At 36.5% G+C, this 25199-nt stretch overlaps 1 protein-coding gene across 5 annotated transcripts in view; it reads right to left on the bottom strand.

Moving 5' to 3' along the window:
• Window positions 1-25199, bottom strand: part of PIK3C2G (phosphatidylinositol-4-phosphate 3-kinase catalytic subunit type 2 gamma) — a 440932-nt gene that overhangs the window by 389539 nt on the left and 26194 nt on the right. For 4 of the 5 annotated variants that reach the window (XM_070453682.1, XM_070453686.1, XM_070453683.1 and 1 more), the window contains 2 exons: window positions 8111-8872; window positions 3781-3863 (listed from right to left, as the gene is read on the bottom strand). In XM_070453682.1, coding sequence (XP_070309783.1) covers window positions 3781-3863; window positions 8111-8791 — 764 coding nt within the window. In that variant the 5' untranslated portion in view covers window positions 8792-8872. Of the gene's footprint in view, window positions 1-3780; window positions 3864-8110; window positions 8873-15664; window positions 15829-25199 lie in introns of those variants that run through there. The other variant, XM_070453684.1, reaches the window with a different exon arrangement.

The following is a 25199-nucleotide window of genomic DNA, read 5'->3' as shown; positions in this document are numbered from 1 at the left end:
TTTGAACTCTGACTCTCTTATTCAGTAGTTTTACGGTCAGAGGCAAGTTATTTGACCAGTTTCTTTGTTTGCACAAATGAGGATATTTATATCTACTTTAAAGTTTTATGTGAGAAAAGGCATATAAAAGACTTTTGTAGAATGTAAAGCAATATATGCATGTAATGTATCATAATTATCATTATATATAGTTATAGCTGAATCCCTGTAGAGCTATATTTTTATGCCCACATGTAGAATATAACATAAAATTTGTAACTAGCTATTTAAAATGCTTTTGATGATGAATATCAAGTCTTGGATTATTTTTCCTTTTTTGTTAATATTGCAGAAACCTAAACTTTCTAGTACTTTTCCTGAATGAAAAATTATGCATTCTGTGTAATATATCAGATATATTACATCCTTGACATTCTTCCTAACAATTTATGCAGCTTTAAAGTAGTGTACGTTCATTGAAGTAGCCCCATCTCTGTACCCTTAAACTCTACCAAAACATCCCTTCCTTAAGGGACCTCACAAGTGGAAAAGTACATGTTCATCCAATGGGCCTGGCATGCATAAGGATCACCTTGTTTTCTGGGTTCCATCCCCAAAGTTTTTGACTCAGTAGATAAGTGGAGGATTCCCACCCCCACCCCCATTTTTTTCTCCCAGCAGTTTTCCAAATAAGCCACAACTACTACAGTTCAAAGAACCACTGTTTAGGATAAACATATAGGCCACTCTTCCTTCTTTTACCCTCCTTCAAAGGTTTGCACTCCATTTCTGAATTGAGACGCTGGATGATCTAGCATTCAATCATATGATAAGATACTATTCAATGCATGCATGCATGAGTTAACCTTCTACCATTTTGGAGAATTAAATTTAGAATGTAAATTCATGACTCTTTCTTTTCTAAACCTTCACTGAGCATCTACTGTGGGCCCAAAATTTTTTGTGTGTACTCTTGCTCTGGCGACTCAGACAGTAAAGAATTCACCTCTAGTGCAGGAGAACTGGGTTCGATCTCTGGGGTGGAAAATTCCCTGGAGAAGGAAACGGCCACCCATTCCAATATTCTGGCCTAGAGAATCCCATGGACAGAGGAGCCTGGCAGGCTACAGTCCATGGGGCTGCAAAGAGCTGGACATGACTGAGTGACTTTGACTATTGCTCTCTGACGGCCTTTGCCTGCAGCCCCTTAAAGCATGGTTTAGTTTCCCGGCCAGAGATTGAAGTCAGGCCATGGCAGTGAGAGCGCTGAATCCTAACCACTAGACCCCAGTGACCAGTGACAAGGCCCTGGCCCATCAGATGTGTAGAAGTGAATTTTCACATAGAGATGGAAAGTAGTGAAACAAGTAAAGTGTTTATTAGGAGGAAAAGAGCACATGTGGATAGGCACATGGGTGGGCTCAGAGAGTCATGCCCTCACAGGAGTTTGAATCCCTTTAATAGGGTGTTTCTTCTGGGTTTCCTTTGGCCATTCATCTTGCTTTGCATGGTTCTGAGTCTGTATTTGGTTTATCTCAGGGTCCTTCCATGGGTGCAGGCACATCTTTTAGCCAAGATGCGTCCTAGCAAATGTGCTATTGGATATTGACATTACCTGCTATGCCCTGGCACTGCCTCCCTTTTTGACCTTCAGGGAGCCTTCCTGCACATGTGTAGTTGGGAAGATCTCTTTGACATCAAGAATGAGGAATATGGGATCTTTTATCTCTTAACTGGGTAGGGCTCAGCTCCTCTCTCACTCTTATTTTGGAGTATCTATCTACAGGGGACAAACTCTGGCTGCATAGCTTGGGACCCATCTGTCTCCTGTCTCACTATGATATTTTATTTTATCATAAAACTATATTTCTTGAGATATATGGCTTAAAAGTATGTCATAGTAGGAAACCAAATTCCATAAATTAGAGAGCCTCTTGAAGGGTGTATAGCAGGAATGTTAACAGCATTTTTAGGCATTTTTAGGTATGGTTACTTAAGTATTAGGAAAAAACACAAATGAAACTGGATATATAAATCCATTCTACTATGGCTTTCCAGAAAGTTTGGAGACTCTCTTAAGAAAGTTGTCTTTCAAATTCAATTTGGTTATTTTTTAAATGAAAGAGCTTTGGATATTTAGATACCTAAATATTTTTGGTAGTATTTGGATACCAGCACATAGTAGGTCCTCAAAAAAATTGTTGTTGAGTGAACAGTGTGTTTGTGGACAAAATAATTATGCATATATAAATTTATTTTTTATGAGTACATGCCAACAAAAATTATTGAAAACCAAAAAAGTAAATGTGTAAATATAACCTTTATCTTCTTTTTACTACTTTAATATTTACTATTGTTTGGTTGTTGTTTTTTTAGTACTCATGGTTACTTTGAAAGAAACTATTGAGAAAAATTCCATCTAAGAGTTTTAAAATGTACCATGAGCTACTGACAAACCATCTCATAAAATATTTTTATGTCACTATTAAGAAGGTTTCATCAAAGAATATATACTAAATTCTCTTGGGGAAAAAAGTTATGGGAGAGACGAATAAGTGTTTTTTGATGGAGCTATACCAAGTACTACCTTGTGATATTAAGAGAGCTATTTCCCATGCTTCGAGAGTAGAAATTATCACATCTTAAATTTTATTAAAGTGTCAAGTTCCTGGCAGTGCTTGTCAGGTTGTGACAGTAGGTAGCTTATTCTTGAAAGAATCAATATTGATATCTTTAAACATCCTAATTTAGGAATCCAAAGTGCCATTTAAAATTTTCTTGTGAACTGGAGCAAGAAATTAATTAAAGATTGAATATGGGTTCATGGATTTGAAATGCTTTTTTTATTTTTGTATTCATGTGCCCTTTGGTTATTCCAATATGGTAACAAATTTTTTTTAACTTGACCTTGCTTTTCAGTTTTTTTGCTTGTTCTTTGTTAAAATCTCTGTCATACATGAACTAGTTACTAGGCACTCAGGTAGCTTTTTATGATAATGATTAAATAAATGGTTCAACTCTTTAATCCCAAATGATCATTCAGCAGGCAGCTGCTACAGGTGATAAATAAACTAATGTTTACTTATATGTATATTTATTACACTTAAAACAGTCCAAAAATATAAAAATCAAGATAATTAAAATGAAAGTGCACTAATTTTTCAAAAATTTCAGAAATCTGAACAAAAGAAAAAATGGCATTATATAAGTTTTCATTGATTTATTAGAGATTGGTCTTTAAAAAGGAGGCATCTACCTTTAGAAGTTCTTTTTTTAGATTAGCAAAAAGGGGATGGTAACATCCCCTAGTGATCGAGTTTGTTTTTCATTGGACAAACACCGATGCATTTGTTCAGCATTCTGTCGGTCCATTCAGGGTAAGATTGAGTTATTAAGCAGCAGGTATTCTCATTGTTCTAAACAGTATATTCCAGGTAAGAAGGATAAATTCATGCTAGTTTCGGACAGAGCCACAGAAGTCAGTCACTTATGTGCCAGTTAAATGAGAAGTTAATTTACTGCAAACCAAGCTATTAGCAAACAGCATGAGCAAGCCCAAAGTTATAAAACATTCATCTTTAGCAGATTTTCAGGGGAAAATTTTATTTAACTGTAAACAAAGAAACAATACCAGAAGTTGATTAATGAACTACTGGGTAATACATTTATACTTTTAACTATGTTAAAAATTATAGAGCTTTAACATTCTATATGCAAGATTAGTCTGTTCAGGGATGTTAAAATAGACAAATTCATGCACGTTCTAGAAATGTCAAAGTTGAATGAAATAGCAGCACTCACTTTTTTACTTTGTTGCAAAAGGATGCCAAACTCATATTACTGCCTTGAGCTACTTCAACCAGCTGAATGGAACAACCTGTCAACTTAAAATAAAAACTGTTAAAATAGTTTTGTGTGGAGAAAAGGTAAATACAATTCTAAAATTTTTAATTTGTTTTAAAAAGCCATTCTGCTTTTAATTTTATTTTTAAAACTTTATTGAAACAATACAAATGGAAAAATACATAAATCTTAAATATATTTATATTTGAACTTTGAGGAATGTATGCAACTATGAATATTAATATCCAATCAAAATATACATTTCTATCACTTTAGAAAGTTCCCCCATATCTCCTTCCATCAGTCTCAACATTTATTTGGTAACTGTTAATTCACATTTCTGTCACCATAGATTAAGTGTATATGCTCTTGCGTTTCTGTCTTCTTTCATTTAAATCATCTATGTTTTAAAATTTATGCTGTCATACATTATAATAGTTTATCTTTTTTATTGCCTATTAGTAGTATTCTTTTTCATTACTATTCCACATGTTAGTTTACCCATTTTCTTGTTGATGGACAGGTGTGTTGTTTGTAGTTTTGGGGTATTGTAAAGAAAAATATTAATTTTCATATGCAAGTGTTTTTTGGACATGTGTTTCACTTCTGAATAAATGCATAATGATTCAGTCAGAGGGTAGGTATATGATTAACTTCAAAAGAAAAATCTTTGCTTTATGTATTTTGAAGCTGTTACTAGGTACATATGCATTTAAATTTGTTATGTCTTCCTATTGACCCTTTTATTATTACGAAATGACCATTTTCTTTCTAAACTGTACTTTTTCTGATATTTGTAATGACACAAGGCTTTGTTTTGCTGGTTGAATGTTAAATATGTTGATTCTTTTACTTTCAAACTATCTGTACCTATGGTTTTCAAATTTGACTCTTGTAAATAACACTTGTCTTTATCTAGTTTGGAATGTATTCAGTATATTTCTGGATGTGGTTGGGTTTAAGACTGCCATGTTCGCACATGCTTCTATTCATTTCTTCTATTTTCTTTTGTTCATCTATTTCTCCTTCCCTGACTTTTTCAGTTTTTCTTTTCTTTTTTTTTTTTTTTACTGTTCTTTTAGTGGTTATACTAGCTTAGAAATTACAATATGCATCCTAAATATTTACAGTTTACTTAGAGTTAATACTGTACTACTGCGTTTAAAATCTAAGAATTTTCAAGAGCAAATAACATTTACCCCCTTCATCTTTTCTGCTCTTGTTGTCTTATACTTTTTATTTACTTATACAGTAATTCTTATAATGAAAACTATTTTTTTTGCTTTATACAGCTGTCTTTCAAAAAAAATAAGATTAAAGTAGTTTTTCATATCTACTAACATATTTACCATTTGTTCTGTTCTTTTCTAGATTCCATCTGGTGTGGTTTTTTTGCATATAAAACACTTTGGTGTTTTTTGTGTGTATGTGAACTAAGTTTTCTCTACATTTGTTTATATGATAATATTTTTATTTCATTTAAAATTTCAAGCATGTACTCAATGAATACAGAAGTATGAATTCTCTTCTTTTGCTTTTTTAAATAAAACCTTAAAAATGCCATTTCATTGTCATTTTGGCTTCCATTGTTTCTGGAAAGGTAATGCTTTAAATCAACTTGTTTCACTGCATGAAATATTTTTTCTCCTCTGCTATCTTTTATGATCTTCTTTTCAAATTTGGTCTTCATATGTTTTAGTATAATTTGTCTACATGTGCTTGTCTTTGCATTTATAGTTTGAGATGTATTGTTTTTCTTATATCTGTAATTTAATATTTTTTACCCAATTTGATAAAATTCAGGGCATTATTTCTTGAAATGAATTTTTCCATCTTTCCTCTCCTGTTAGCTTTCTAAATTATCCATATGTTAAACTCCTTATCTCATAAGTTTATTAGTCCTGCTCACTTTTATAAAGTTCTTTTATTTTCTCTATTTTAGTTTGGATAATTTCTATTATTTTTCTTTCAAGTATTGTTTTTTCCCTCTGTCATCCTTTATCTGTTTTTAGCACACCCACTGACTTTTTCTTTGCAGATATACTTTTATTACTAAATTTTCCATTAGTTTTTGTTTTTTCATAGTTTCTTGTTTCCTCATGAGGTTCCTCATTTGTCTATTCATTATGTTCACCTTTACTTCATCTACTTGAACATCCTTTTAATAACCTCCTTTGAGTCACTGTCTGTTAATTCCAACATCTGTTCTATCTCAGAATCTATTCACTGTGTTATTTTCTTGATTATGGTTCAGAATTCCCTATTCTTTACACATCTTACTCATTTGTTATTAAATGTTGGCTATTGTAGATGACACATGAGGAATTGTTTCTACAAACTACAATTTTCCTCTGGCAGGCGGTCCTTTTGGTCTTGTCTGCCTTGATTTTATTTTTTGTAAGGCCACATCTCATTTGGTATGTAGAGCATTTACTAGAGAGCGCGACTTTTGCTCTTAAGAGGTAGTTTTGTGTGATCTCAATCGAACATCTGAAGTGCTCTGCTCAGAGTCTGCTCTTGCTGGATCAGAACCTGTGGCCTGCATAAGTTCTCTTTGTGTGTGGTGAATACGATCTCTTGGCCAACAGTCTGCGGGATGAATCATGTAGACTCCCGACTCCCATCCACTGCAGAGCTCCCTCTGTGGTCTGCGCTGCAAATCACCGCTTCCTTCACAGCCCAGAACTGCAGTCTCTGCCTCCTCAGTTTACTGATGCTGTTGTCGTTCAGCCACTCAGTCGTGTCCAGCTCTTTGAGACCCCATGGACTGCAGGCTTCCCTGTCCTTCACAGTCTTCAGGAGTTTGCTTAAACCCATGTCCATTGAGTCGGTGATACCATCCAACCATCTCATCCTCTGTCATCCCCTTCTCCTCCTGCCCTCAATCATTCTGAGCATCAGGGTCTTTTCCCATGAGTTGGCTCTTTGCATGAGGTGGCCAAAGTATTAGAGCTTCAGCTTCAGAATCAGTTTTTCCAGTGAATATTCAGGATGGTTTCCATTATGATTGGCTGATTTGATCTCTTGCTGTCCAAGGGACTCTCAAGACTCTTCTCCAACACCACAGTTTGAAAACATCAGTTCTTTGGCGCTCAGCCTTCTTCAGGTACTGCGGCTCAAGTTAGGCTCCACTAGCCTACCTAGCACCAGGAAAGAGCCCTGCAGAAACCAGAATGACCATAACAACACTTGGGTGTTTCTCTTCTCTCAAGGATCCCTGTCTCGACTGGTTCTTCAGTCCTGAAAACAGTAGTTCCATGTGTTTTGTCTAATTTCATAGTTGTTTTCAGAGGTAAGAGAAAGTTTAGTACTTGTAACACCATCATGATCAGAATAGAGGTTCCTAAAATTCATCCACTTCTAATTCAAATCCCTTGAGGTGTGATTCCTTCTGCAAGTGCCACAGACACAGTTGTGTCTTCCCTAACGAACTCATCCTCTGTGTTATTTTACTGTGTTGACATTAATCATTTGCATGTAAATTTGAACAATATGCTATTCCTAAAATTGGGTATCATGCATTTTTCTTCTTTGTATTTGTTATGCCTAGTATATTATATATACCTTGAGAATATGACAAATAGTTGTCGAATAAATGAAGAATCCTTTTGTCTAACCCTGTAAATTGCAGCTGAAATAATGCTTCTTCTTTTTATTGTTTACTTCTGATTTCCCTTGTGTCTAGATTCAGTATAGCAGAGAAATGTTCGAATATTATGCAAGAAGCTTTGTGGTTACTAAAATGATTGGAAAACTACTAATGAACCCATCAGGATGAATTGCACAATGATTACTTAATTTCCTACTCTTGAAATGTTCCCAATAGATGGTGCCTGCCAACAGAGTAATTTAGAAGCCTCTGAGTAAAGGGCCATTTTTCCTACCAATAATGATATGATGTTTTAATTCATGGTAATGTAACTCAAAATATAAATGTAATGAAATGTATTTGTGTTTCTGTGTGTGCATAACACAATAAGAATGAAAAATACAATCATATAAACCTCCAACTATGATATTTTTATCTAATAAAATGTAAATACTATACCACACTGTTTAATTTTGATGAAACCAGAACTTTAAAAATATTATAAAAACTCTTTCTTTAGAAAAAATCATTAATTCATGAAAATGGAATTTGTGAATTATAAACATTTTTTCCAAAGTAGTGTTAATACACTCCCCTCCCCTACTGACGATTAGTTACTCTTGTTACTAAATTCACCCAGCACATTATTGATTGATTCTTTCAGATTCATATTTTTAGGTTGACAAATATGATACATACCTCAGTGTTCTTTGGGCATGTACTTTCCCATGTCCTGGGTAGAGAAGAACCTTTAAAGGGCATCAGAGAAGACTCCACAATGTTCATATTTCTACTGCTTTTATTTTCTTCTTTTGGCATCAAGTTACTTGACAAGAATGGATATATAGGAAGAACACTGCTTTCAAATCCTATATGGTAGTTATGATTTTCATTTTCCAGTTGACTCTGTGAATTAATTCTATCCAGACTGGTGGATGATAGAGGTAAATTATTGAATCCATAATCATCAGCACCATGGTATTTTCCTATGGGATTTCCCCAAGAGCTTCCTTTATTGATGTTTTGAGGATTTGGTAGCACAGAATGCCTACTAAAACCAATTACTGGTGTTTCACTAACTTGGTGACAGGAGAGTTCTGAGCCTTTAAAAGTGAATTCATTCAAGGATGTTTGGTGTGTTTCATCTAATGAATGTTTTCTTGAGTTCCAGTGTGGTGCACTGGGCATAAAAAAGGCATTTTCTTCAATTTCTCTCTGACAGAGTGGGATTTTATTACTGATCTCATCTACTACATTATCAAAACCCAGACTGACTAGGCTAGGAAAAAGAGGTTGAGTCAAGGAGGGGAATTCTTGGTGCTCCTGCTGCTTTTCAGGTGATTCACTGGAATTTAGATCTGTTTTCCAGTAATATGCCATTCTTTATTTTATGTAATCGAGAGGGTTGACTCTGCTCCAAATATCTCTTCAATGATATTTTAAAAGATGATAGGAATTTTCCTAGACAAATGATAAAAGGAAATAAAAAATGTGACTAATTAGAAATAAAAGAGCTTGCAAGAAAGAAACAGGTTGAGTAAATACGGACAATTGTTTTGAAGTTTCCCCTTAGCAAATGAGATGAACCCATGAGTTATATAAAAATCCATCAGGGCTCACAGAATTAAAGTCCAAGGGGGACTATTGACTTCAGAGACATGCATGAAGCTCCTGTAGGAGAAAGCTAAGTCCACTTCAGTCATGACGGTGGTTTCATGAATGAAAGCCGGTATTCCCCTTTGGATTCCTTTTCTACTGAAAATCCACTGGCTCATAGCAGCATTATCTCCTTCTATATTCAATCACCTATCAGCATGCTAGTATGCTAAATAAAGTATCTTAACAGTCTCCTCATGATCAGCAGTGATTCCATTCCTAGATACAGTCTTAACTTTTTTCTGCCCTCCATAATTAGTTATCTTGTAGGTTGGCTAGACCCTTTCATATCCTCCCCAAAACTTCTTTAAATAACTGCAAACTTCTCTCATCACTTCTCTAAAGCAACTTTCATTAAGTTTACTGAGGAGAAAATTCAACTGATGTTTATCCATCTTTATTTTAACTTTTCTCTCTGCAAAATTTGAACCCTTTTGTTCACTATACTTATTTAAAATTTTCTTGCTGTGTCCTACATTGACTCTCTGTGACACTGTACTCTCTGAGTTCTGTGTTAGCACTTTCTCAAGAATCCTCTGCGATATTGTTCATTACCTACTGGACCCCTTGTCAAAGCTTTTCTTCTCAATCATTCTCTGCATGTAAATTATTTCATACCTCCTATGGCTTAAATCACCCTCTACATATCAATAACCCTAACACAGGACGATTTTTATTATTGTCTCCACTTGGAAATTTTTTTTAACCTCTAAAAGAAAGTCCAAAACCTAAATCAAAATTCACCCCAAAACCTGCTTTTATTCTAAAGTCTTCTGTGACAGAAAATGGCCAAACAATTCACTCAGTTTCTTAGACCAGAAACAAGGGTTTTATCTTTGAGTCTTCCCACACCTTCATTCTTCTACATCCAGTAAATCACCAGTTCCTGTAGGAGACCTTGCTTCCTTTGTTGTCTACCACTGTCACAATCCTAGTCTGAAGTTTTCTAATCCTCTCATCTGCAATGTTGCAGTGTCACTGAAACTACTTCCACATTTTCTACAATTCATTCTTGAGTCTTGTAATCTACTTTTTATGTTACAGTGCTATATTTAAGAGACTAACCATATATCAGCTCTGTATATAACAGTGGTTTCCTACTGTCTCAGGGTAACATGTATAAATGATATACATGTAACATTTTTCTTTCCCATTAAATCATTAGGCCATGTTAGTCTTTTTACTTATAATTCAGTACTTACTGCTTTACTTCATTCAGAGTAGTTGTTCATTTGCATTTATTGATCAAATGATTTAAATGTTGGAAAAATTATAGTTGAATTATAAGAAAATGACACTGAAAAGTATTTCTGTCATTTTGTAGATTTATTTGGAGGAGGAGGAGGTGGCAATCCAATCCAGTATTCTTGCCTTGAAAGTCCCATGGACAGCAGAACTGGACAGACTACAGTCCGTGGGGGTCGCAAAGGGTTGGGCACGCCTGACTGAGTGACTAAACAACAACATGGATTTATTATTTGCCTTAACAATTATATATGTATTAAGGACAAAAACATTTTAAAAGGTGATTATGATAGTCATTATCTATCAAATACCATTTTCTATCAGTGTGTTTTGCAATGGCAAATGATTTTTATTATATTGGTAATAATGGTCTACTTGAAACTCATAACGACCTGAGACATAAACGAGTTAGATTTATTATATTTCACTCAAGAAACTGCACTGATTCAAGAAAGATGTTCAGGAGATATAAATAAAATGGAACTTCAGGAGATATAAATAAGATGTGTATAGAAGGATATATGAAATAGAAAATTAATCTATAAAATTTATGCCAAACTATTCAAATTGATAGGTCACATAGATACATTATCTAGCTATGATTCCTTTTGCAGATATTGCCATTTTTTCATTTCCATAGTAGTAGTGAAAGGTATGTTTCATTAAAGCAAATTATACACTAACAAAAGCAGAAGATATTAAGAAGAGGTGGCAAGAATACACAGAAGAACTATACAAAAAAGATCTTCATGACCCAGATAATCACAATGGTATGATCATTCACCTAGAGCCAGGCATCGTGGAATGTGAAGTCAAGTGGGTCTTAGGAAGCATACTATGAACAAAGCTAGTGGAGGTGATGGAATTCCAGTTGAGCTATTTCAAATCCTAAAAGATGATGCTGTGAAAGTGCCAAACTCAATAGGCCTGCAAATTTGGAAAACTCAGCAGTGGCCAAGGGACTAGAAAAGGTCAGTTTCCATCCCAATCCCAAAGAAAGGCAATGCCAAAGAATGCTCAAACTACCACACAATTGCACTCATCTCACACTCTAGTAAGGTAATGCTCAAAATTCTCCAAGCCAGGCTTCAACAGTACGTGAACTGTGAACTTTCAGTTGTTCAAGCTGGATTTAGAAAAGGCAGAGGAACCAGATCAAATTGCCAACATCCACTGGATCATCAGAAAAGCAAGAGAGTTCCAGAAAAACATCTATTTCTGCTTTATTGACTGTGCCAAAGACTTTGACTGTGTGGATCACAACAAACTCTGGAAAATCTTAAAGAGATGGGAATATCAGACCACCTGACCTGCCTCTTGAGAAACCTGTATGCAGGTCAGGAAGCAACAGTTAGAAATAGACATGAAACAGACTGGTTCCAAATCAGGAAAGGAGTATGTCAAGGCTGTATATTGTCACCCTGCTTATTTAACTTATATGCAGAGTACATCATGAGAAACACTGGGCTGGATGAAGCACAAGCTAGAATCAAGATTTCTGGGAGAAATATCAATAACCTCAGATATGCAGATGACACAACCCTTATGGCAGAAAGTGAAGAAGAACTCAAGAGCCTCTTGATGAAAGTGAAAGAGGAAAATGAGAAAGTTGGCTTAAAACCCAGCATTCAGAAAACTAAGATCATGGCATCTGGCCATCACTTCATGGCAAATAGATGGAGAAACTGCCAAGGTCCAGCCCCAGCAGGACCAGGAATACCCAAGGGATGAGTGGCGTCAGCAAGGAAGAAGACAGACAGACAGACACACACAGATGGTTGCATAGAAGAGGTAGCTTTTAAAAAAATTTTTAGGATAGCTCAGTTTTTATAGAATGAATGTTACCTCCCCCTTAAGTCACCACATATTACATCAGGTATTGGTTTGTGCTTCCATCAATATTTTTTTTCCCCATGTTTTTCCCCTAAGCATTCATCTAGAATGTTTCCGATTACATGGTTTATACTTAAATGTCCCGTACATAGTCTTCTTGCCTCAATGGCCTAACATACTCACTTTAACAAAAACAATGTTCCACAAATCTCAGGTATAGTGCAAATTCTTTGGACAATAAAACAATACATGGGAAGGGTCACAGTAACATGTTTGACATTTCTGAAAATAGTACCATGAGAAAAACCTGATATTTTCTTTTACCTGAAACCACAAAATCTCAATTTATAATGATTAACTATTAAATAGCAAAAACACCTCTAAAGCAGCAAAACACCTTTATTAATAGTAAGATAATGGCAGTAAAACTGGTTAATATAAATCTTCTATTAAAATCCTATGTACCCCATTTTCTAATTTTACAAAAATACCCATAATATCCCATGTTGTTTAAAGAAAGGGAAACAATGAACAAATAGCAGCAAGGAAATAGCAATAGTGAAAACCCTTTCAACCAAGGAGCAAGTAAACTAAAGCAGTATATCTACTTCTAAATCTAAATACCTCTACTCTTTTCTATTCTAGAACATTATAATCTTTTAAGCAAGCAGTCAAACTCTACCTGTGGCCTTTTCTTCTATGACTTGATGTTTATGGTCGTGTCCTGAGCCAGAGCAATCTTGAGCATTTCCAAAAAGGCTTGGACTTTTCCAGCGAGGCCTTATTACTATATATTATCATTTCCAAAAATTAATAAAAAGCCCAACAACAGTAAGACAGAAGGAAGAAAGGGACATACCGGGCCCTTGGGACAACCTCAAGAGGAAGAGCTGCCTTGCAGATTCCTTTCTTGTCCCGTGACCTTGTTCCCGGGACAACTTAGAGGGGAAGAGATGCCTTGCAGGTTCCTTTCTTATCCCTGTGGCTCCGGAGGGTACATATTGGGCCCCCGGGGCAGCCCCATGTGCGGAAGAGCTGCCTTGCAGGTTCCTCTCTCATCCCATGACCTTGTCACGGACTGGGTGCATCCCGGAAGCTCCCAACAGGAAATAGTGGCAGACTATTTTTCTGGGCTCCAAAATCACTGCAGATGGTGATTGCAGCCATGAAATTAAAAGACACTTACTCCTTGGAAGAAAAGTTATGACCAACGTAGACAGCATATTGAAAAGCAGAGACATTACTTTGCCAACAAAGGTCCATCTACTCAAAGCTATGATTTTTCCAGTAGTCATGTACAGATGTGAGAGTTGAACTATAAAGAAAGCTGAGTGCCAAAGAATTGATGCTTTTGAACTGTGGTGTTGGAGAAGACTCTTGAGAGTCCCTTGGACTGCCAAGGAGATCCAACCAGTCCATCCTAAGGGAAATCAGTCCTGAATATTCATTGGAAGGACTGAGGTTGAAGCTGAAACTCCAATACTTTGGCCACCTGATGGGAAAAACTAACTAATTTGAAAAGACCGTGATCCTAGGAAAGATTGAATGCGGGAGGAGAAGGGGACGACAGAGGATGAGATGGTTGGATGGCATCACCGACTCAATGGACATGAATTTAGGTGAACTCTGGGAGTTGGTGATGGACAGGGAGATCTGGCATCCATGGGATCACAAAGAGTCGGACACAGCTGAGCGATTGAGCTGAATTGAACTGATACACTTTCTTCTGTCTCTATCATGGAACTCAGAATTTTCTAGTAAGTGTGACTTTCCTGACAACCATAGGTAATATCCTTTTCTAGTCTTCTGTAGTCTAGCCTGCTGTGTCTTGTCTTAGCTTAAATGTGGTAAATATGGCTACATCATGTTGACTTTTTAAATTTGGGGGTATTTCAAATGAACTGAGTGTTTTTTAATTATTTTGAATTTTTTCTAGAGCCACAGAGGAAGACTTTAAATGAAGTATCAGTGGTATAATGCTGAAATTAAAGATTCAGGTAAGCTGTACCACCTGGTTGTTGTTAATAATAATGATTCTGAACATCTTTTGAACACTCTAAGGCAGTACTCAGTAGACTGCTTTCTTTACATGAATTAACATATCCTCTCAACCTGTGACATTATTACTGCCATTTAACAAATGAGAAAACTGAGGCACAGAAAGGTGAATCAACTTACCCAGTGTCTAAGGGTTTGTGTTCATAGATTTGTTTTAAATGGGAATTAAAAAGAAGCAAGTGAGTCATAATTCCATACTAATATAACATCTAGAGCATGCCAGAATTTAGGCACTGAAAGACAGCATTAACAATTCAAACTTTCTTTGCTGAAAAGGGTTGGAAACTTAAATATTTTTATTAATAATAATATTTTCCATGCATTTCTCACAGCACTGAAACTTGAAATGAGTGAGAGGCTCTCCTTGAAGTAAAATCTCATTATAGTGAGATAAAGGAGAATGATAAATACTTATTCATATTGAAAATGTAATAAAACAGAAACCACATCCAGATCCACTTTTATAATATTAAATTTGGAGATTTTAAGAAATTCCTAATAATTTTATGTCTCCTCTTTACCATTACAGTCCTGAAGATAGACTATACCTTAGTTTAAAAATAAATAAAAATGTGATTGAGTGCCAGCTGGTAAATGTATGCAGTCTGCATTAGGAAGTAATGCATAAAATAACTAAAAGTCATATACCTTAACTTTGAGGCAGAATTATACATACTATGCATGCATGCTCAATTGCTCAGTCGTGTCCAATTCATTGTAACTTCATGGACTGTAGCCTGCCAGGCTCCTCTGTCCATGGGATTTTTGAGGTAAGAATACTGGAGTGGATTGCCATTTCTTATTCCAGGGGATCTTTCTGACCCAGAGATCAAACCCGCATCTCCATGTTAGCAGGTGGATTATTTACCATTGCGCCACCTGGGAAGTTCTACTATATATATACTACATGGCATCAAATATGTCATAACAGGGACGACATGGCTGTTGGTTCCTGATTTAAATAATGCTCTGTCATATTATAGGAAAAAGTTCTGTGGTAGGCAAAATAATGCCCCGCAGCCAATATTTCCATATCTTTATCTCTGGAACATGTGAATATGTTAGGTTACACAATGAAGAAGAATCAAGGCTCTAAATGGAGTTAAGTTTCCTAGTCATCTGATCTTAAATTAGGAAATTACCTGAATAGGATCAGTACAATCACAAGGAGGGCTTACCATGTGGCACAGTGGTAAAGAATATGCCTGCCAACGCAGGAGATCCAAGTTCAATCCCTGGATCGGGGAGATCCCCTGGAGGAGGAAATGGAAACCCACTCCAGTATTCTTGCCTGGGAAATCCAAGGATAGAGAAGCCTGGTGGGCTATAGTCCATGGGGTTGCAAAGAGTCAGACATGACTGAGGGACTGAGTGTGCACAGATACACACACACTCACACACACACAATCAAAGGATACTTACAGACAGAAGAGGTCATAGTGATACTCAGGAAGGACTCACCTGATTTTATTGGCTTTGAAGATGGAGTAAGGGGTCCATGAGTCAAGCAATGTGAGCAGCCTCTAGAAGCCAGAAACGGGAAGGGAATGGATTTCCCTCAGAAGCCTCCAGAAGGAAGCACATCCTTTATAACACCTTGATTTTTGCACAGTGATAATTGAGTTGTATTTCCTACCTATAAAATTGTATGATAATAATTTGTGTGGTTTCAAGTCACTTAAGTTCATGAACACTTTTTACACTGGCAAGAGAAAATCAATACAACATGAAAACTGGAATGTGATTAATGAATGGATTGGAAAATCAGGGACTTGAAGAAGGATAGCAGACCACGCAAAAACGTTTCCCCAGTCTTTGCTGGTAAGTCCAGATAAATTCAAACAGTGAAGTTCAAAAGTGTTAATAATGACAAATTAGTATTCTTCAATAGTTTGTAACTTTCTATTCAGTTTGACTTTCAAGAGATCTGTTTTTATTGAAGATTAAATGCTCAATTGCCCTCAAAAAACAAGTAGAGACAAAACCTGGGTACCTACCAGAGAAAGGGCAGCCCCTGCCAGCTGCTTCCACTTTGTAAATCTCCTAAGATGCAAATATCATCCAAATAGCCCCAGTATTCAGAATAGGAACAAAAAGATGTTTATTTTACAAAAGAACAAAGAACCTTTCTGAAAATTGTCTGTTCTTGATCCAAAAAGTTCTGACTGCATTACTGAATCACTCTATCTGCAGGGACAAGATGAGAAGTTGAATGGAGTAAATTATGAGACTGAAGAAACATGATTTTTGTTTCAGATAGCAAGTTGTAATGTGTTGAAAATTTAGCAGTTTTTAAAATATGTATTCATGTCATGGGAGATAAAGATTGTGCCAGCATAAGGCATGTCAAAGTGTAATCAAGCTCAACCATCTGTATTTCAGCAAGGTGGAGGGCAAGTCCATATTATCTATAGCAGCAAACCTGGGTTCTGAGAAAATTCTGAGTTGGCCACATGGTTTGAAATTCCCATCTCTCCATATTATGAGCCAATTTTATATGTCATGCAGACACTATCTTAGATAGACATAAGTATGATCTTTCTCAGCTCAATTTGCTGAATGAATACAGAGAAGACTGTAACTATTTATATATAATTTAATGATATATATAATTAAAGCATATTATGTATAAAATTTGCATTACCTTACTTTTTCCATTTTCAATTTGTAATTGAGTGGTAAGGTAAACATACTATTTTCATGAACTCTGATTATTTTCATGTAAGCACAGACAGGACATACTTAGGAAAAACATTAATTTCCAAGGAGTCTCCATCAGGTGCCTTTTTATGTGAATAATTGACATTTTCTTAATAATGTATACTCCTATAGAAGACGCTTCCTATTAGACTGCCTCAAGCACTTATATGTGGGAAACTTGAAGCTGTCACTTATGCTTATTTTTGAGGGATATTGACTTGAAAATATCAATTCATTTATTCACACCTCTATTTACTCACTTGCACATATATTTATTCAGTATGTGTTTTAAAATACATTGTGTCAGGTACTGCGCAAAGCACTGGAAATATAAGAAGGATAAAGCACAGCTCTTGCCCTCAAGTATTTCACAGACATAAATTTATAATACAGATGTATGAGAATGACTTTAATAGACAAAGTCTTCATTTTGTTTGATGAAATTTCATATTGAACATCATTAAGATTATTTTACTTTAGAAAGTGCAGAAGTAAAATTCATAAAGCATATATTTAAGGCTTATATATTGGGTATGTTTTGTTCAGGTCACTGAGACCTGGTTTCAAGAATACTTTGATTCCTAAGTATTGTTGAGATTTTAACCTCAAACATGATAAAGCAGTTGAAGCAGTAACTCATTCAATTCCTCTGAGTGTGTTTTAAGAATAAACATGACAATGGAAAGTCAGCCTCCAGCTCTGAGTAAGAGCTCTGGGGGAAATTACCTAGTGTGACTGAAGCCTGTTTCAGGGGAGGACAAAGACAGTCAGGAAATTTGACACCAACCCTGAAGGGAGGAAATCTTCAGACCCAATCCGGTCAACCCTTGAAATATGACACTCAGTAGGGGCTCCATAAACACAGCCTAGTGGTATTTGGGAAGAACTAACAGTGTTTTGCCTATTGTTAGACGAATCTATTCTGAAAATTAGGACTAAGAATTTTATGTGACTGAAGCAGTAGTGGCTGCTGTCTTCTTTGCCTACTTTTGCAACTAATCCATAGGTCCCTATTGCTTAATTAAGTCTCTGCTACTGAGTGTTTGGCCAATGCAAGAGGCACGGGTTTGATCCCTGGGTCAAGAAGATCCTCTGGAGAAGGAAATGGCAACTCACTCCAGTTATTCTTGCCTAGGAAATCCCAGGAGCAGAGGAGCCTGCTCGACTACAATCCATGGGGTTGCAAAAGAGTCAGACACAACTGAGCGACTAAACAACAACATTGAGTGTTCTACTAGTAATGAATGAGTAAGTTAGAGGGTGCTGTCAATAATTTACTTGGTTTCCAGAGAAATACTTTACATTAAACTTTAAGTAACAACATTAGGAAAAGACAGTTGCAATTTATCAAAGTGGATTGAGCAAGGTTTCAGGAAGAGATGATTCCTAAACTAAGAGAAAAAAGAAGCAGTTTTCCAGACAGGTTTGGCAAAAGGAAGAGGAGGTCCTTGGTTTTCTAGACAGAGACTATTATTTGTGAAAAGTCAAGGAGAAAAATAGGAAGAAAGAAAAACAAGAATAGGAAAGAGGGGATAAAGAAACTGTGAAATGCAGAAGAAAGATGAAGATGGAAGAAAAACGAAGATGTGAAAAGATACTCTGTTGGAACAGAGTCCTAGCTGTGTTAGAGCATGAGGAAGACTAACATAGTCTTGTAACTTAAATGGAAAGAGAATTGTCATCAGGTTTTATGGCAGGAACACCTGTGCCAAGTGGATAATTTACTCTTACGTTTAAGAGATACAAGGAAAGAAATTGGGAAGCAAAAATATGTCTTCACTTAACTGACTCCCAAATTAAAATTCCTCAAACTGTCATGGCCACATGAGCGCTTAGGGAGTATTGTTTTTATGGACTAGTTATTTAAGCTACTGAAGAATAATCTTCAGATTAATCAAAAAGGTGGAGATACATCAATATTGAGACTACTGATGAGCATTAAATATACACATATTATCTTGAAGAACTCAGATAGATGAGGGATATAGGAGGCAGTTTAATATGGCTGCACTGAAAATCTAGATAGAGTTCAACTTTAGTAAAAAGTAGGGAAAGTGAAGAGAACATGTACACATTTTTGGAAGAGTTTTTATTAACCATATGGTGACTGTGTTAGAATTATTATCCTTATAATACTTTGTGTGTAACGCTTGGTAAAACAAGCAGTATTCTCAGAAGTATAGAATTATAACTGAAAGCATTAGAATGAACTCATCCAATTTTTTTTTTGAAAGAAATCACATTTATCTATCTATAGCTTTCTTCATTGGAAAAGTCTACAAATAAAGCCCATCCTAACAGCAGTGAGCATCTCTGCCATCCAGGCTGTGATATAAAAATACCACTTCCTGTGAAAAGAAACAAAGCTACTTGAAGTACCACCTGTCTTTGAGAAAAGGGCAGCTAATGTAACATGAGCCTAGCAAATCCTATTATTCTAGTTAATAAGGAGGTTGTCACAGAATATAAGGATGCACCAATAAAAGTTGAGAGCCAACTTGAAAAGGCTTACATTGTCCAAAAAGTATAATAAACTGAAATGGATGAAAGCATATCAAACATGTTAGATGCCTGAATTCATAATGATACACATTCACACCTACAACTAATTGATTGCCTTTGTATGACACAGGGCTAATGAACTACACAATAAAACATGTTTTGTCCTTTTTTATATGAAGTGATCTAAGTAATATGTGAAATGATTTGAAATAATATGGAATGTTATGAATAATATGAAGTGATCTAGGTAATAAATGAGGCAAAGTTTCTCTTTGTACAAGTACTGCAAAATGTAAGTGAAGAAAGAATGATGAAGTCAGGTTATCAATATTTTACAGTAAGTCATGAATTATAAAATCTAGACATCTAGCATTGGTGGCTGCTAACATCACAAAAAGAGGAGCAGCTAGCATTTTGTGCCCTCTTTAAGAGTTCAAAACTATCATGAAGTCTTGCCAACAAAATCTAATCTTAATCTATCTACATATATTTCTAGATCCAGTCACCATGCACAAGGATACAGGATAGAATTAAATCATATGGAAACTGATATAGAAAATTAAGCTAGTTTCTTCTGCAAATAAATTAGAAGACAAAAAAGAGAGATGAACTATATCAATTGAAAAAGACTGTAAAAACCCATTCCTGCACCCCTCCAAAGAAATAGAGAATGTAAAACAAAGTCATACACTTTAGGGATACACATTTCAATGATGAAACTATATACAGAAGTACAGATGTGACATCAGAAGAGCTGTTTTTCTTGGGGGAGGAAGGGTATTGTAAGATGGGTTGGAGAGGTTTTTGAGGTGGCAAAAAATCTTATTTCTTGACACATAGGGCAATTAGAAGGTTGTTCAATTTATTTACAATAGTACATTAAGTTATACATTTGGTTTATGTAGTTGGTAATATCATACATTTTAAAAAAGTAATGAGTAGCCAGATTTATTGGCCATATGTAACTTGAGGACTTGTACAAATCTAAGTGAAGATGCTGAATAAGCATTTGTGTATGTAATTCTTCAATTCAGGGGATAAATTTTGTAGCTGGACCCATGAGCCTTGTCTGAGGAGCAGTTGAAGAGTAAAATAGGTATAAACGAATCTGATAATGGAATCCCACTGTGGGGGAAAACCAGTGTTTAATAAATGAATCTAAAAAGAAAAGGTACAGAATAGTCTAAAAGGTAGGAAGAGGAATGGTAAGCCACTGTCACTTCACTTTCTCCACTTTTGATCCTGGTAAGAGACTAAGAAATGAAAGGCAAGTGATTTCCTTTCAGGAACCTTATTATGAAGTTGCACATATCACTTCTGCTCACATCCATTGGCCTGAATATACATTTGCAAGGAAGCCTGGGAAATGCAGTTCCTCACTGTGTTGCCAGGAGACCCAAAGAAGCACAGATATTCTTGTACTAGAAAGAGAAATGATGGAGGAAATTGAAGTTCTCTGGATGGCTTGGAGTTAGAATGCAAAATGAAGATGTTGAACCAGCTACAATTAGGAGCAAAACTCTTTAATGGATGTGGAAAAACAAGGTCAGGGGATGGCAGTAAGTAGAAGGGACATGTTAGGAGAGCAAAATGTTATGGGGTCCTGGTTGTATTTGTCTCATCTTCTTGATACAAGGGCCATGGGAGAACGAACAACTTCCACAGAACTGCAAAGAAGCAGACTTGGAGAGCCAGGGTTACTTTTTGGAAAAGGAAGTGAAGAGGCTAAGAAATTAACAGTGCATCTTGCACATTAAATCTCAACCAAAGAAATACCTCTCACTATATATTTTATAAGTATGGATTTCTGTTACTCCTCTTACTTTGAAGGGATATGGAATGCGAAACATTAGTTAATTTATTCAACTCTAGTTCTTAAAATTTGGTCCCTGGTGGTTCAGGTGGTAAAGAATCTGCCTGCAGTGCAGGAGTCCTGCATTTGATCCATGGGTTGGGAAGATCCCCTGGAAGAGGGCATGGCAACCCACTTCAGTATTCTTGCCTTGAAAACCCCCAGGGACAGAGGAGCCTGGCAGGCTACATGGGATCTCAAAGAGTCAGACATGACTGAATGATGAAAAACAGCACAGTTCTTAAAAATATCTGTTTAATTTAATTTTTAATTAAATTTTAAAATTTAAACTTTTAATTTAATTTTTAAAGTTTATTTTTTAAATGGAGAATCATGAATATATTTTTTTAATAATGGCAAATACTGCTATGTTTCTAGTAAAGAACTTGAAGCATATTGAAGCATGTTTAGAATACAAGACCATTCTTTAAAGGGATTTGTATTTATGAAACATTATATATTTTCATCATAAAATACCGACAACAGATTGTTCTCTGCTCTTTCAGACTATTTAGAACTAAAGTATAAACAGTTGTATTAAAGTGAAAGTGTTGGTCGCTCAGTCGTGTCTGACTCTTTGTGACCCCATGGACTATAGCCCGCCAGGCTCCTCTGTCCATGGGATTCTCCAGGCAAGAATCCTGGAGTGAGTACCCATTCCCTTCTCCAGGGGATCTTCTTGACACGGGGATTGAACCTAGGTCTCCTACATTGCAGGCAGATTCTTTATCATCAGAGCCACATCTAAATGAAAAAATGAAACTGAAATATTAGTCACTCAGTTGTGTCTGACTCTTTGCGATCCCGTGGACTAGGACTCACTAAGTGCCTCTGTCCATGGGATTCTCCAGGCAAGAATACTGGAGTGGGTTGCCATTTCCTTCTCCAGGGGATCTTCCCAACCCAGGGATCAAACCCAGGACTCCTGCAGTGCAGGCAGACTCTTTACCGTCAGAGCTGCCAGGGAAACTACCAGGGAGCCACATACAATTAGGCCAAATTTCACAGGATCCTGGTCCAAAGTAATTTGGACTACTCTAAGTTTTACCTGACCCAGGAATTTAATCCTTAAATATTAATATTTTCTTGAAAGACAACAATAGTCCTTAAGGCCATTCTAGGTGCTAAACATGTTCCACGAACCTACAGCAAATAGCTATTCTACTATAACCTCCAATAAATAACTTTTTTCTATTTTTGCCTTTTCCTAAACCTGAATCTAGGTTTTTTAAACATTTTAAATATAAAAAAAGCAAAGATTGTCATATTTGCTGTCTCATCTAGCTTAAGCTTCATTGTTATATACTAATATAATTTAAATTTTTTTTATATACATGCGAAGGTTTTTCCTTATGTACTGTTTGAGAATGGAAAGTAGCAGAGACAAATCAATAGCAGTTTCTTCTTTGGGGGAACCCTAGTAAGGATCTGAAACTAAAGTGGTAAACAGTTTTATCCCATAAGTAAAATCTCATCACATGGTAGTGGCTTTTCAGGACATGGTTTGAGAACTGTGAGACTGAACAGAACTCAGGAAGCAATGATGCTCCATTACTGCAGTCTGTGTGGATGCAGCAGAAGGGGAGGAGGAGGGATGCACACACCGTGGTACCCATCAACTGTTCTAATAGCTAGAAACATGTCTGTGTTTTTCAGTGGGTAAATTAAACTTCCAGGTGAATTAAATATTCAAAATATCATAGATATTGAAGAGATTTCTACCTAATGATACTTAGTAATCAGTAGCACAAGATGTAAGAAATCTAAATTCTTACTGAATCTTTGACAAAATTATTGATATGATGAATTTTTGCTTCTGTGACGGCTCAGACTGTAAAGAACCCACCTGCAATGCAGGGGACCTGGGTTCAACCCCTAGGTTGGGAAGATCCATTGGAGAAGGAAATGGCAACCCACTCCACTATTCTTGCCTGGGGAATCCCATGAACAGAAGAGCCTGGTGGGCTACAGTCCATGGGGTTGCAAAGAGTTGGACATGATTGAATGACTAAGCAGAGCACAGCACATGATGAATTTTATTTGAGTAATAGTTAAGAGACAGATCTCAAAAATGTTTTATAAGCCAAGTGTAGGAGAAACCAATAATAATATGATAATATGACTATATTGTTACCATTAATGCTTCTAAGGACTTGTTTATTGTGCCAGCTCATACAGTGAGCTATAACACGAGGCATTCCTCTAAGATACATGGTTAATATATACATATGGTTAAAATAAGCATATTTTATTTTAATCATTTAAAACATATATCTGTGGTACAGGCTCTATGGAGACAAATATGGAGCTTCCTTAAAAAACTAAAAATTGAGATACCATATGATCCAGTCATCCAACTCCTGGACATATATCCAGAAAAGACAAAAACTCTAACTTGAAAAGATACAGGCACTCCAGTGTTCATAGCCACACAATTTAAAATAGCCAGGACATGGAAGCAACCTAAGTGTCCATCAAGAGAGGAATGGATCAAGAAAATGTGATGTGTGTATGCATACATGCACACAAAGGAATGTTGTTGTTTAGTCACTAGATGGTGTCCAACTCTTTGAGACCCTGTGGAATATAGCCTGTCAGACCCCCCTGTCCATGAAATTTCCCAAGCCAAGAATACCAGACTGGGTTGTCATTTCCTTCTCCATGGGATCTTCCTAACCAAGGTATCAAACTGGCATCTCCTACATTGGCAGGGAGATTGTTTACTGCTGAATAACCAGGGAAGCCCCAAAGGGATATTACTAAGCCATAAAAAAGAATAAAATGATACTATCTCCAGCAACATCAGTTCAGTTCAGTTCAGTTCAGTTCAGTTGCTCAGTCGTGTCCGACTCTTTGTGACCCCATGATTGCAGCACACCAGGCCTTCCCGTCCATCACCAACTCCCGGAGTTTACTCAAACTCATGCCCATCGAGTCGGTGATGCCATCCAGCCATCTCATCCTCTGTCGTCCCCTTCTCCTCCTGCCCCCAATCCCTCCCAGCATCAGGGTCTTTTCCAATGAGTCAACTCTTCGCATGAGATGGCCAAAGTACTGGAGTTTCAGCTTCAGCATCAGTCCTTCCAATGAACACTCAGGACTGATCTCCTTTAGGATGGACTGGTTGGATCTCCTTGCAGTCCAAGGGACTCTCAAGAGTCTTCTCCAACACCACAGTTCAAAAGCATCAAGTTTTCAGTGCTGAGCTTTCTTCACAGTCCAACTCTCACATCCATACATGACCACTGGAAAAACCATAGCCATGACCAGAGGACCTTTGTTGGCAAAGTAATGTCTCTGTTTTTTAATATGCTATCTAGGTTGGTCATAACTTTCCTTCCAAGGAGTAAGCATCTTTTAATTTCATGGCTGCAGTCACCATCCACAGTGATTTTGGAGCCCCCCAAAATGAAGTCTGACACTGTTTCCCCTGTCTTCCCATCTATTTCTCAAGAGGTGATGGGACCAGATGCCATGATCTTAGTTTTCTGAATGTTAGGCTTTAAGCCAGCTCTTTCACTCTCTTTTTTCACTTTCATCAAGAGGCTTTTTAGTTCCTCTTCACTTTCTGCCAAAAGGGTGTTGTCATCAGCGTATCTGAGGTTATTAAAATTTCTCCCAGCAATCTTGATTCCAGCTTGTGCTTCTTCCAGCCCAGCGTTTCTCATGATGTACTCTGCATATAAGTTAAATAAGCAGGGTGACAATATGCAGCCTTGACGTACTCCTTTTCCTATTTGGAACCAGTCTGTTGTTCTATGTCCAATTCTAACTGCTGCTTCCTGACCTGCAAACAGGTTTCTCAAGAGACAGGTCAGGTGGTCTGGTATGCCCATCTCTTTCAGAATTTTCCACAGTTTATTGTGATCCACACAGTCGAAGGCTTTTGCATAGTCAATAAAGCAGAAATAGATGTTTTTCTGGAACTCTCTTGCTTTTTCG

The sequence above is a fragment of the Odocoileus virginianus genome, chromosome 23 (assembly GCF_023699985.2).
Source record: "Odocoileus virginianus isolate 20LAN1187 ecotype Illinois chromosome 23, Ovbor_1.2, whole genome shotgun sequence".
In the NCBI taxonomy this organism is placed as follows: domain Eukaryota; kingdom Metazoa; phylum Chordata; class Mammalia; order Artiodactyla; family Cervidae; genus Odocoileus; species Odocoileus virginianus.
The sequence above is the reverse complement of the archived record's forward strand: the minus strand, read 5'-3'. Positions and strand labels throughout refer to the sequence as shown.